The following is a 15,366-nucleotide window of genomic DNA, read 5'->3' as shown; positions in this document are numbered from 1 at the left end:
TTTGCCGCCATGATCAGCTTCTCTCTGTCAATTAGTATTGTTGTAATTGCAGTTGACCCGTCTCGTGATTCGACTTCTTTATCCAGTATCTCATAGTTTGTGGCTTTGTATGCTCTCTTCATAGCTTTGCTAGAGTGGTCTAGAAATCAGGCTAAAGCAAAGTGAAGACAATCAGATTTCTTTTAAGTTATTTTTAAGGGATGAAATTATTTGTCTACTAAAACTTAATACTCAAATTTAGGAATAAAATATATAAGAATAATTTTAATTTTTTTTTCAAAATAATTATTTTAAAAGATAAAATTTTAGTTTGGTTTACGGAAGCTTAAGCCTTAATACTCAATTTTTAGCATTCCGATCACTATTTCAGTCAAGTGCCTTGTAGAGGGAAATTATTATGAGATGAATTATTATTTTTAGGCAAAAAAAATTATAATTATACACTTTTTATTTCTATGATAATTTTTTTTTGTCCTTAGTTGAACAAAATTTAGAAAATTAGTAAGGACAAAATATTATATTATCACAAATTGTGGGAAATCCAAAAGCCCAGTACACTGACTCCTTTTTTTCTTTTAAAAAATAAACCTCTTTTTGGTATATCTTAAACGAGAATACTATATGTATTCATTTTAAGTATATAAATATATACATGTTTATATATTTTATCATATGATTATATATTACTTTATCTTTAATATAAAATACTCTAATTATATGATGACACATATAAGTATATATATAAAATAGGAGATACATAATTTTGTTGATCTCAAAAACTCTTCTTTATATTTTTGCAATCAACACCCTTAAAAGAAAAACAAAATCGATTATATTCTCAAATATAATATAGATATTAAAAAAGGGATATTAAAGTTTTTGCTACGAAAAACAATTTGCTATACAAAATTACCATACAAATAAAGGCCTAAACATTTCTACTATAAATTGAGAAGAATTTCGAAAATGCCCCTCATTTGACCATCTAGTGTTAGTGGTTAATAACCACGTGTGAACTTTGACTTTGCTACTATTCACACATGAAATTGAAATTGAAGCCTAAGAGTTCTTGGCCCTTGGTGGGAATTTGCATCTTTCTATGGATTTTCAAGCAACTAGCTATGCACCCTTCAAGCATCCTTTTAACCCTTCAGGCATTTTCAAACAACCAACCAACCATTACTGATTTGTGGATTCTTGTTGTTGTGACAATTACCAATATGTTGAATCTTGTTGCTATGATGATTTGATTGAAGCTTTCATTGATCAAAGTCAACGATGATGCCAAGGGCTTCACCAATCAAAGTCGACGATGAAACCAAAGCCTTCACCCATCACAGTCGACGATGATGACAACAACATAACATCTAAGATTGATAGTCGACCATGCAATAACAAAATGATAGATGAGTTTCTTACCTGATTTTTAGCACGTTGAATGGATTTATGTTTATGGGCATGTTGAATGGAGTGTTGTTTATGGATTTGTTGAATAAATTGTTGTTCATGGATTGTTGTTTATGCATTTAAGGGTTGGGTGAACATGCTTTAAAACTGGTTTGTCGTAGTTTAGGGAAGAACAAATTGGCGACCTCGACAACCCAACCTAAATGGAAATTTCTACATATTTTTGTTAGGTTATGTAGAAATTTTTACTCAAGGCTCATTAAATTTTGATTTTGGTAGGAAAATAAGACTTGATTTATTGTTTTGAACATGATTTTAGTTTACATTTTGGGATTTATTTGGAAGAACAGGTTGGTTGGGTCGCCAACCTTGCCAACCTATTCTTCAACCCTTAATATAATTGTTATTATACGTTTTATAGATCTTATGTTAATGTAATCATTGATTTGGTTAATTATTTCAGGTATATGCGATCAACTACTAGGAGGGGCATACATATTCTATAAGGCATTCGAATTTCAAGTTTACATGACGCTTTAAATAAAGATAGACACCATGATCGTCATTAAAGAGAAACTCACAATCGTTCAAAGAGCTTTATTTAGGACAACCGTTTTGGGCGCTTATTGGATTAGGATGAGCCAAGGTTTAGTGTCATTTTTATGCATGTTGTTTTATTTTGTATGATTGACCAGGGGGACCAAGTTTAATAAATGTGGTTTAGAATAAATGGTATTGAGGTTCGATTCAACCCTATTAAGTTTATGCATGTCACTGGTCTAATTTTCAAGCATGACACAAAAGTGTCTGACTATATTGATTATGTAAAGCAACCTCAATTGAAGGATGAATACTTTCCAAGTATTCATAAGTCATTAACCTATTTAGACATCGAGAATGTAGCTGAGGCACAAATTTGGATAGATAATGATAAAAATGTTGTGAAGTTTGCAACATTGTATTTAGCATTTTCAAGACTATTAGGGGTAGAAAATATAAATGTCATATATGATCATTTTTTGCATTTAGCTTGTACCCATGGGGTTTGGTGTTATGGAATAAGACAATAGATTCCATGCAGTAGGGCATACATAGCAAATATAAGTATTGTTTACAATATTACTCGTCTTATAAAATGTCGATCTGTATGTCTAACTACAACGTTATGGGATTGTTTATTGCATTCCAAGTTAGTATCGTATAATCCATAAAGTTAAAATTCATACACATGATTGTAAATACTAACTATAAATGTTGTCTATTATGTAATATTTGATTTACGAGACGATTGGAAATCTATCACCTTGTGTCAGTCTCCAAGCAAATGATCGGGTCCCCCTTATGCTAAAATGGAAAACCATTATACTATCGACTTGGGATGACGTTGAAACAATTTGGGATGTACCTCTGATAATTGATCATTCATACATTTCTATTTGCTCGTTCGATCTTCCATTTGTTTAATCTTACAATTTTTTTTTTTTTGTTCTAAGATGTAATTACAATAGTATTACATCCAATGTAAATAGAGCAAGAGATCAAGTGGTACATCTAGACTTTGAAGTTTATGAAAAAGTGGCACTAGATTTCTTATCAAATGATGAGTTGATCGAATTTGATAACGATAATAATGCTCAATCAACACATCTTTCGCATTTCTAGAAACCCTCAGTAGGGTCTTCTTAATCTTTAACTTTAGGGGTTTGGAGCCTCAATCTCCTCATGCCAACTCTTCTAGCTTATGTTTTATCTACATGGGTGGCTAGCCTATAGCTCTTTATGTTAACTCCTTTAACTTGGGTTTCGTCTACAAGGTTGGCCAACCTATAGCTCCCTATGCAAACTTCCACACCTTGGATGTCCCTTACACAAATGACTGGCCTTTAACTCCTAATGTGAACCCTTAAATAGTTAGCCAACCATCCGCTCTCTAGTGTCAGCTCTATCAATGCACCTCTACAAATGTCTACCTCTTATGCCTTACACTGTTGCAAGTCTCAAAGACCCTCCCTTGTAAGGCATTTATTTCATGAGACTACTCATAACGGTGTATCAGAGAACCGTCTCTAGTAGATCCTCTTGTAGCATGGCTTCATGATTAGTAGTTAGATATAACAAAAACTTGACTAACAAGCTATGATGATGCAGGGTGAGTGACAGTAACTCATGCAATAATAGGTATTGATGATGCATAGAGACATGCAAGTACTCTATCAGTAGTAGGCTATGATGTTTGTAGAGAGATGCAAGAACTTTATCAATAACAAATTATGTTACTTCATAAGGAAATGCAAACAATCCAATCATACATCTGTTTGAGATGATGAGAATTGAAGATTAATATGTTTAGAGACTAAGACTAGTGTAGGTTTATATTCTATTTAATTGTCTAATTCTTTTATTTATATGTGTTATAATAAAATGCTCATAAATGTTATTTGTTTAGATGGATAATGTGTTTGAGGATGATGATGTGTCCTTAGAGGATGATACAACCCAACAAGATGATACGTTAGAAGACGAGAAGGTCTTACCTAAAAATGTTAAGAAGGTTCCGACACTACAAAACAATCAGTATTTGGCCATGTACTTCGAAAAGAAAACTAGTTGATAAGTTTGTTTACTAATTTAACGAAGACATGAAAGACCAATCAAGTGAAGGCCAAATAGCCTGTTGTTACCCTAGTTATGTGCAAGGTATTGGGCCAATACTACTTAACATTCAATATGTGGTACGATACTACTTTAGACAATAACACCACATGTGTCCTTCTCAACAACCTTAATGATACAATTGAAAATCTCAGCAAAGGCATCTGGTGAAGGTCATTGGTAACATAAAGGGAATGACTAGATAACACTGTATGCATTATTCTTATGTTATAACTTATTTTAATACTTATATTTAATTGAAGATATAACTTCTTCTCTAACACAACATGTTGAGTCTTTCTTGGGAATACTTCAAAAATTGTTTTGGGATAACAATTGGACAACAATCTTGATGTAGTTCGTGTGGACCTCTCGACTTATGCAAAAGAGTTGAAAATATTGGGTCCAAAAATTGAGTGATTGTCTTTTTTCATTCATCAAATTAATGACGTCTCCCCTGAACCTCCTAATTAATTTTTTTGCCTAAGGAGCAATGTTGAGAAATGGCATAGTTAAACTTTTTAGTTTGGTTTGCATAATGTTAACTAATATTTGTCCTCTATGATGATGTTAGGTACTCTTTTTTATCAACTTTGACAACCAACATTGGTTCTGCAGCTTCTTCGTCTTCAGTGATTGGACATTATATGTTATACAATTCCGCAAAAAAAACCACATGTAAAGAGAAAATGTAGAAGTTGATGGCACCATATAGGGCATAGTTAAACTTTTTAGTTTGATTTGCATAATGTTAACTAATATTTGTCCTCTATGTTGATATTAGGTACTCTTTTTGATCAACTTTGACAACCAACATTGGTTCTACAACTTCTTCATCTTCAGTGATTGGACGTTATATGTATACAATTAAGCAAAATAAACCACATGTAAAGAGAAAATGAAGAAGTTGATGGCACCATATAGGGCGCTACCACACTTGATGAAGGTTAGCAATTATTATAAATCAAAGAATATTCCCCCAAAAGAACCCTTCGAAATTATAATTCAAGTTTGTCCATGAAATGTCAAAACAAGATGTAACATCTAAAAGTTGTGAAGTTTTTATGCTAATTTTTATTGAATTTCTTACTTGGAATCATAGATTAAACTTCACATCGAAACATTCTAAATTGCTAAGGAAACGCATAGCCAAAACCATATTCCGTGGGAAGGCCTTTGTTAATAATTTATTCGGGTTTAAATTTTTTTAATATTATAGAACTTGTGTTGATAAGTTAAATAGTTACATGATTGGTTATATGTAGTTATTAACAAAATTCATCTGTTCTCTTTGCAGAGTTGAACAAGTATAGTTAAAGTGATAATATAGTGTATTTTATTTACATTATTGGTTGAAAGTATATAGTAGACTATAGTTTTATTCATGGATGGTTTAAATTTTATACTTGAGTGTATTTTTTTATCTTATGCATTGTTTTCTCTTGTGTGAATAAAATGGATATATCAATAATATAGGAGACACTATGTTGAAATTTATCCAAAAATACATAGGACATCATGCCAAAATTTTCCCAAAGATATAAGGGACACCATGCCGAAATTTATCCAAAATTGTAGCAATAAGTAAAAGTAAAAGTTACAAGATGTCTTGCCATGCCGAAAATTTGTTGTTGGAGTTGGAGATCAGATGTAAAAGTAAAAGTTTAAATCTTCTATGTAACAAACCCCTTGTATTGTACCATTAACTTTGTTAGACAAAACAAGTGGTTTTGCTACATAAAAGATCTTAAATTTTTCCTTGAGAGAGATTTTGATTTATGTGATGATGAAACCATTAAAAGACATTCTGATTCGCGAGATGAGGACACTGTTGGAAGAGATTCTGATTTTGTACTAGCAAGAACTTGAAAATAAAACATAACTAAATAATTAAATGTTTATGCAATAATTTGAAAATAAACCATAATGACATTTATACAATCAAACATAAAACAAACACAAAATTAAAAACTAAACATGAAAATTATATGAAGTTTCAGTCAATATAGAAACTAAACTAGAATCAATTATTCTACAAGATGTTGTCTAGTGTGGTTGGGACAACCTCATCATCTATTAGTACTTGATATGTGGGATGATGAAACATAAACATTGGAGCAAGACTCAAACAATTTAATTGATTAAGTCCAAGTTGGTGGCATTGACTGCAATTTTATGGTTGGACTTTTTCTCTTTATGATGGCCTCCTAACATGGTCGAATAGACGATCAAACTATCATTGTTGCATCATAAATGGATAAATTATAGACATATTAGATAGGAGCCAAGTTAACTGATTCCCCATCGGACTAACATCCTCTATATACTCCTTTAGTAAATATGCCATCAAGTAATATATATTGGCCCATCTTCTGTAATCCAAAAGGTCATTGAATCTTGCAACAACCGCGATGTGTATACATGAAATCTAAAAGAGTTGAAAATTCCCACAGTCACATGTCCACTAGAGAATATTAATGATGAACACCTGCTATTGTGAATCATGTACTTCGTATAAATAGATGTTGATCGATTTGACCACTAAATTAGCTGATTTGTGCACATGTCCAACAATCTTGTTGTTTGCTCATTGTGTTAATGAGTGAAATCTCTAACCTGTTAAAACAACTAATAAAACCCAATGAAAAAAAAGAACTAATTTTAGTCAAATATACCTATCATGTTTCACCTATTGTAAAACCAATATTGCATTGTGTTCCTTAGAAACTAAGCCAAGATGGTGGCAGATAAAGCATAAGTAGTCCATGTCAAAGTGTTGAAAGACTCAGCAATATTGATTATAATGATGTTGTAATGTCATCCTCCAAAGTAGGCATATGCCCATCTTTCATATCTAATAACAATCAAATAAGTTGCGGTAAATGAATTTACCTAAGAAATTCTAGTCATGGTAGATTAAAAGTCCTTTGTGCGAGATGTCTTAGTAGTTTGCTAAAATAATCTTTCAATATATTTGGTTTTTTTGAATTACGTGTGTATGTTACCTTTTATTTGGTAATTACAAAAACCATGTCAAAGCTTCAAACATTACGTTTGTCACATACTCAATGATTAAATAATGATGATCAGAAATAATGGCCAAGTGCAGAACATTGCCAATGCACATACATAAGCATATCAAAAAAAGGGTCCACGTATCCATTCTTTTCTTGTGGCCAATATTGAAGGTCAATGGATAAATTTGATTATTGTCGTCTTTCATAATATCAATGAAAAGAGACCCAAGGTTTTTTTTTTTTTCGTAAATATGAAACATCAATGTAAATGATCGAGTGACAAAATTGTTAGAACCCTTTGATCAAACAACCCAAAGCCATGAAAAAATACTAGCACCTATTTTTCGCAATGATATCAATATGTGTCATGGTTCCTAGGTTTTTGAGCTACAAATTGTGACAATACTCAGGTAAGAGCATACAAAATTCTTTAGGAGATCCTCGTAATGCATTTAGTGCACATGTCTTGGCACGCCACACTTGCATGTATGAAATGTCGATCTTGTACCTATCTATCATGTCGAAAATTATTTCCTTTAGTCAATAAATCTGATCAACCACAAACATTGATTTAAAAATGTTCCCCAATGACTTTGCACCAGCATTCAAGACTTCTTTATATGAAATGTCAATCTTGTATCTATGGTGTTGCAAAATTTGTAATAATTTAGGAATAGGTTGAACCAGTCAATTTAACCAAGAATTAGTGAGATAACCAGTCCGATTTTAAAAACATTGGTCAAAATCTCATAGATAGGTATGATTTACACACCTATTGATGGGTTTTTCATGAATTCATGCCAAATCTATTGTTTTATACCCAAAAAAAAAGAATACCGTAACTTTTTCTAAATCACTTTTTTTATAACATTGAACTAAATTTCATACAAATACAATATTTATCAACTAAAATTCCTAAACCCATACCTAAAATGGAAAATACAACCCTAAATTGTAGTAACTTAAAAATCACAAACTCTAAAATACAACCAATAATCACTTTGTAATAAGTTTTAAACCCATTTAGAACATGTTTTAATTTAAAAAATGATGATTTTTGGTCAAAACTTCTCTATCTTCATCACTTTCTCAAATTAAATATGGTTTAACTTCGAGAAAAGCTCTCCTATGTGTTAGGATAAAATTGTTAAACTCTATTACAATCCATAAAATATTTACCAAATTAGTTTAAATCTGTGATACCCTTAGGCGAATCCCACATCGACAAAGCACGGGAGAGATGCTGGGTCTGTGTGTGCTCTGTCTTTGGATCCCACATTGGTTAGTGGTGGGAGAATTGAATTGGTTAAATAGCCTGTGAGCTCCTTTACTGTTAAGACGCGTTTTGGGTTGCAAAGCCCAGAAGCAAACCCATGATGGGCTGTGTGTCCAAAGTGGACAATATTTTAACAGTGGGCCGAGTTATTGAACCAGGGATGTTACAAATGGTATCAGAGCAACTCCGCGTGTCCTCTTAAACGATGGTGAGGCAAACCTCAGCGAGGACGCTGAGTCCCATAAGGGGGGGTGTATGTGATACTCTTAGGCGAATCCCACATCGACAAAGCACGGGAGAGATGCTGGGTCTGTGTGTGCTCTGTCTTTGGATCCCACATTGGTTAGTGGTGGGAGAATTGAATTGGTTAAATAGTCTGTGAGCTCCTTTACTGTTAAGACGCATTTTGGGTTGCAAAGCCCAGAAGCAAACCCATGATGGACTGTGTGTCCAAAGTGGACAATATCTTAACAGTGGGCCGGGTTATTGGACCTGGGGTGTTACAAAATCTCTTCCGATAAAGTTAATCTAATTAATGAACCTAGTTTTATTTTTCTTTAAAAGGAAATTATTGATGAGATTCGCAATAAATAAGTTTACATATATCCACAAGAAAACCCCTAACAAAAGGTTTGTAATTTATATTTTCAATTTATAAGGGGTTAAGTTATGAAAAATCTTAATAGTATACCAAGTATTTATGACTTTCAGTTGGGTCAAGGAAGCCTGAGGTCATGTTGTTTGGCCCAAAAATTCAATTTTGAGTCAAACATACTTCAAGCCTCAAGGGGGTTTGGACAAAAAAAATTTGTCCCTTAATTGATCAAAAATGGGCTTAAACAAAGGTTCTTTAACCTGAGGTTTGATAGGCCTGAAAATTCATTATAACAAAGGTGTATTAGTTAGGTTTTCAACCCTATTAGGAAATTGTAAAGGTTCTTTTACGTGGTTTTAAAATTATAAAACATGCCCAAAGTAAACGCTAAGGCCAACAAATTTAATGATGTGGGTATGAACAAAAAATAGGCCTGAAGCCTGAGCTCAAAATATTTTTACAAACTCATACTTGAAAAAACTAGACCCAGTTTGATAGGTCCGATTGACCACCCTACAAGTATTTATCCAAAAAGCATATGTTTCCCAAATTAACTTAAATTAGAAACAACATTCATGCAAACAAATACTTCATAATCATAAAAACCAATGCTTCGTATATGAGCCATGGGTTAATTTATCAACATTCACATTGGACTCAAGACTTGGAATCTCTATATCACCATTGATTACAGTCGTTTGTCGACCATTTTGTGCGGCGCCAGTGTCGGCGTCTTGAATGTTTTATGAATTCGAAGGACGTTGGTCTTTGCTTTTGCCACATAAGACCATGTATAGTCCAATGATAATCGCAGCTGCTCCAAGAACCCTACTCACAGTAACAGCAAAAAGTTGATTACAGTCGTTTCTCTCCAATTTGATTCATCACAAAATTTGTTTTTGCATATTTGATGCATACCTTCCTAGAAAGAGTCTCTCAGCTAGGAAAAACGAGCTGAAAATTGCAACGAGAACCATGCCCAGAGGATTAAAAGCACTTACAAATACTGGTCCTCTTTTCTTCGTCAACCAGCCCATTATGAGATAAGTTAAGCAGGACACAATTCCCTGCATATATCATAAAATTAATATATCATTGTTAATTAAGTAAAATATTATGATATATTGATTTTCTTGAGGAGTTCATTATTTATTCTTACACCAAAAATCACAGCTAAAAGTTTGGCATCTAGGTTGAAGATTGACCAGACTTTTGTGTTTCCTCGTTCAACTAGGAAGGCTAGTATGATGCCTTCCATGGAACTTAATATGCATACCAAAGCCGCCAGACTGAGCACTGAAGGGTAGGAGCTTAATATATGTGCCTGCAAAAACAATGTTCTTTTAATTGATTTTATAGCTGAAACTCACTGTGAAAAATCTGCAAATTGAAATATTTTCTTACATGGAAAATGATGAAACAAGCCCAGCAAAACAAACCAACTAGGATCAGTACAGCACCCTTTATTAGATCTGTATGTTTTACATCACTTGCTGATTTCTTAAAAATTATGGTTCTTCCATTGGTCCATGGCAAGTCCAGGAGAACTCCTTTCACAAATGTCATTATCATTGCTCCGCCAACTGTCACTAGGGTTCCCAGTATCTTTGCCAGGCTATGCAGCTTTCTAAGTTTGACAATTTCAAGCCTGCAAAAAAGAGTTGAAGCAAGGATTGAGAAATCATCACAAACCTTCCCAAGGATTGAGAATAGTTAATTACCCGAAAATCCAAGCCATTATAAAAGTCATGGCAGGAAGAATATTGCTCATGGCAACAGTAAATGTTGCTGTAGTGTATTTCATCCCAGTGTAGTACAAATTTTGGCTAAACACAGGCCTGTAGACATATATATAATTGAATATTACTATCTAGTGTTGTTGATTATAGTAAAAGAAAATAATTTAGCTTGGTGAGTAAAATTCTTACTCGAACAAACTAAGCAATACGATCTTAGAAAAAGTGGAGAATGTCATCGTCGGCCGGGTGTTCCTTGGAAAATATAAAATGATTAACATTCTAAAATTTTATAAGAATTCGTAGAGATAGAAAGTTAGATTTAGAGATACCTTTCAATGACAATGGCAAAAGGAGATACGAGAATTGCAGCAACAATCATCCGGAGTGCCACCAGAACATGTGGGCTCAGACCTTCGTCCAGAGCATGCTTTACAATGATCGACAAGAATGAAAGGATTAACTGCAGAAAAATCATAGCCAAGTATGGCAATGATTTGTAGAAAAAAATCATCTTTTTACAATTCATCAAACTACCGTTTATGTTGCTTAGGTATGTTAATATTTTGCGGTCTTCATTCAGCTGATAGGAAACAGTGAAAACACTTAGAAATGGCAGATTATCCAAACCAACATTGCCACAGAGGTTTTTGAAAAATGGCCATCAGAAATGAGGATGAATCTGCGAATTTTAACTTTTAATCCATGATGTGGGGGATTCACTTTGACCTTAAAAGCTGGTGTTTCCAAGTTTGAAATGATTCTGCCAATTACCCAGATAAGGAATTCTGAGTTGTACCATTAGAAGACTCTCTGCAAAATATCACAAGCCATGCAGGCAAATTTGCCATCAATTTTTATCATTCTATAAATAGGAACATTATGATTTTATTAACAAAATAAACAGAATAACGGACAAAATAACAAAACAAAAATATATATTGCAAACCAAATATCACAGATCATCAGTTGGTCAAATGGCCTCTTTTCAGTTTGAAAAATTATTAATTTAATTATATAAAAAATTCAATATACTTTTTAAAATTTTATATTAATTCTTGTTAGATTTCATTATTTTTATTGACTTTTTTATTTTACTTTATTTTAATTATAACTCTCTTAAATTTTAATTATTTCTGGATCCGCCAATGCATATCTTAGCATAAAATTCAGCACTAATTGGCTCTCTATTATTGGTTGGATATTGATACATATAAAATTGTTGTGTAACGGAAGATAAAAAGCAATTAAAGAATATGCATTATAACTTTATTGTCATTAATATTATTCTTATGGACTTCCTTTTTAGGTTTTGGTGTCATAATAACTAGAGGGCTTTGTCTCTTTCCTCATTATTGTTCTTCTTCAATGCAAAATTTAGGGTTAAGTAAACTTCAAAATAACAAGCTCTCTAGCAGGGAAAGAGATAAAATGAATTCAATTTTTTTTTTAAGTATTATTGATTTCAAAGTATATGAGATTTTTTTTTGTTAATAAGGAATTTTTATTTAGGTCAAATCATGTTAAACCAATCATATAAAAGAGGTAAAACTCTTAATTTAGTGACCGGTGTTACAACTCATATACTAGATAAGCCAAGAGTCTGTTATTAATGCCAATAAGTTTTAAACCTATACTACTTTGTTTGGACACCCCTCAACTTTGCCATTCATGTACCTTCAGGGCTACTTAGATTCTTGATTAGTCTGATAATAATACAATTTTTTCAAAGTTCATTCTTCAGATGGTTGTACTTTGGTATCAACCCCAACAGATATAGAGAAAATGATGAATAATTTACACTTTACAGTGCACTATTACAATTGAGTTTACTCAAAAGTCTAAACCTAATGCTAATTGCAAGCAATATGGTGATGTTGGCCAGATTATTTGTTTAAAGTAATGTTATATATATGTAGTTTTAGTATTCAATTAGGTATTCGGATAATTAATCATTACGTAATTGAGTATTATTTTATTTTTAATTTAAAATCATCTACCATATAATGGCATATCATTGAATATGTATTGAAGTATTTAAAACTAGATGTACATAATTATATTGATTTGTTTAAACCTTTTAATTTATTATTCTTTTCCAATATTGGGATATGATATTCTTTAATATTCCTTATTTAAATTATTAAATACGTTATAAAATTACAGAAAAATCCCTAAACATTAAAAAAAATTAGAAATACAAAAAAAAAAAATCTAATATAGTGGCGTTTAATAGTTTCAGAAAATTATTAAGAAAGATTTAGTTGGTTTTAGAAAAAAACCCTAATATAGTGGGATTTAATAGTTTTAGAAAATTATTCAGAAAGATTCAATTAGTTTTTGTATAAGTGTTATTTAAATAGTTTAAAAAAATTGCATACTTTTCATTTTAGGTAAGAGCTCTAATTAGAGGATTAGAAGTATTGATATTAATATATAACTATATATTATATTTTGTAAAATTGAGAATCACTGAAGAATATTGGCATCACTTAAGAAAATCTTTCATATTTTAAAACCTAAACTATGGATCTTCATGAATAAATTAAAAATTTAACATGGGTCAAAGATGCTTCTTGAATTTTACAACATTATCTTCATGGATCCTATCTCCTTGTTTGAACATTAAAATAATATAGAGATAGATTGATGACCATATATTATAATTTTAAATCATATTCAATCAAAATTTGAGAAATCAATTAAATTATTTCTGAATAATGTTATGTGTACCTAATTTTGAGAGATCAATTGGGTACATAGAATGTGTTATCAAGTGATTAATTATTATTTTATCTTTAATTTAAATACATCAAATTACATTGTTATTTGTGTCTAAAACTTTCATTAAGGGTATAAGTGTAAATAAGCAAAGCATTAGAAGGGTTATTGAGTCATTTAGGTAGAACAATAAATTCGCTGGGAAATAAATGTAGGTATATAAGGTTGTGTTTTTGTTTCATTAAACACAAGCAGCCTTCCTCTTTCATTTTAGCTCTTTGGTCTGGTTGCATTTGGGCCTTCCTCTGCTAGGGTTTTGCAATACATCAAGAAAACTCATTGTTTTCTTTAGTCTATGGTCAATCACAATAAGGTATAGAAGTTGTGTCTTCGGTTAAGCTCTATTTCAAATTGATTGTGGTAATATTGTTTCTTGGATCAAAGTTTGTTGTTTGATTGTATTGTAAACTGCATTCTTGCTTGATTTAGTGGATTGAATGTAGGTTTACGAGTTTGAAACCTGAACCAAGTAAATCAAACTTTTTCTCTATTATTCACTATTTTAATTGCATGTTTGATAAATAATCAGTGATAAAGATCCAAGATTGAACATTGACAAGTGGTATTAGAGCTATTTTTTATTATTAGTTCTCTGTTTCGATTTTTAGCTTCTATCAGGTTTGATTGTTTTGTGCTCTTTCTTGTTCTTGTGTCTTTTTTGTCTTTTGTGTGTTCCTTTATTTGCATAAAACAAAGCAAAATACATAATCAAGATAAAGAATGGGTTAAACTAAAATCAACATTGAGTGCTCTGATGGAAAGGGAGATTTTAACATGTGGAGAAAGAAAATGTATGTTGTCTTGGTCCACCAGAAGTGTGTTAGGGCTCTCAGTGGAGAGGGAGCCCTTCTTGAAAGCATGTATGTCGTTGGCAAGGCTAAAGTAATGGAAACTCCATACAGTCTTTTAATTTTGCATCTTTCTGATAGTGTACTTAGACAAGTAGATGAAGAAAATACTTCTGCAAAAATCTGGTTAAAATTGAAGTCCTTAAACATGATTGAATCCTTAACAAATAAGATTTATCTTAAGAAACAATTTGTTTGGTTTTAAGATGGATCCAACTAAATCAATAGATGACAGCCTGGATGAATTTAAGAAAATCATAGTTAGCTTGGTCAATATAGAAGAAAATATTTTAGAAGAAAATCAAGCTATAAAAGCTTGAATTTTTTGCCTAAGTATTTTAAAGATGTTAAAACTACCACTAGGTATGACAAAGAATCACTGTGTCTAAATGATGTCTTAGATGCTTTAAAGTTGAAGGATTTAGAAATGAAATTTGAAAGAAAAATAGTGAATGAGGGTCTCCAAGTTAAAGACATAACCAAAAAAAGAAATCATTGTAAAGATAAAAAATCATATAGATTTAAGTCTAAAACAAAAAAAACATGTTGGCATTGTCATAAAGAGAGTCATATAAAAGAAAGTATTTTAAAAGGAAAAGGAAGCACACTGAATATAATGATAACCATGAAATTGTTAATATTCTTGATGGCTATAGCAGTGCAAAGGTTTTGTTGCTGAGTGAGAAAGTGTCTTAAAATGAATGGGTAATGGATTCTAGTTGCATATTTCACATCACACCTAGATTAGACTTGTTTGTTAATATTAATCATATTAATGGTAAAAAAAAGTCTTAATGAGTAATGATAAATCATGTGACGTAACTAGGATAGGCAGTGTAAAATTCAAAATGTTGGATGGTTCTATTAAAATTTAGTTAATGTCAAGTTAGTTCTTAAGCTTAGAAGAATTTAATTTCTTTGATATTGTTAGATTCCATATTCCTTTAAATCTGAAAGTGTTGTCCTTAAAGTCTTGAGAGGTTCTCTAGTGATAATGAAGGGTAAACTAGTCCATGGGCTATATATACTAGATGGTATTGTTGTGGGGGATTCA

At 31.7% G+C, this 15,366-nt stretch overlaps 1 protein-coding gene across 1 annotated transcript; it reads right to left on the bottom strand.

The window, feature by feature from the left end:
- Window positions 1-9,690: 9,690 nt before the first annotated feature.
- LOC123226774 (WAT1-related protein At5g13670-like) lies at window positions 9,691-11,197 on the bottom strand. Its single transcript, XM_044651298.1, has 7 exons — window positions 11,016-11,197; window positions 10,876-10,938; window positions 10,669-10,785; window positions 10,352-10,595; window positions 10,107-10,271; window positions 9,866-10,014; window positions 9,691-9,775 (listed from the first exon to the last, which is right to left on the bottom strand). Exons 1-7 carry the CDS (start codon window positions 11,195-11,197, stop codon window positions 9,691-9,693), a joined length of 1,005 nt encoding a protein of 334 aa, XP_044507233.1.
- Window positions 11,198-15,366: the final 4,169 nt, after the last annotated feature.

The sequence above is a fragment of the Mangifera indica genome, chromosome 10 (genome assembly GCF_011075055.1).
Source record: "Mangifera indica cultivar Alphonso chromosome 10, CATAS_Mindica_2.1, whole genome shotgun sequence".
Classification (NCBI taxonomy): domain Eukaryota; kingdom Viridiplantae; phylum Streptophyta; class Magnoliopsida; order Sapindales; family Anacardiaceae; genus Mangifera; species Mangifera indica.
This window is presented reverse-complemented; position numbering and strand designations above follow the sequence as displayed.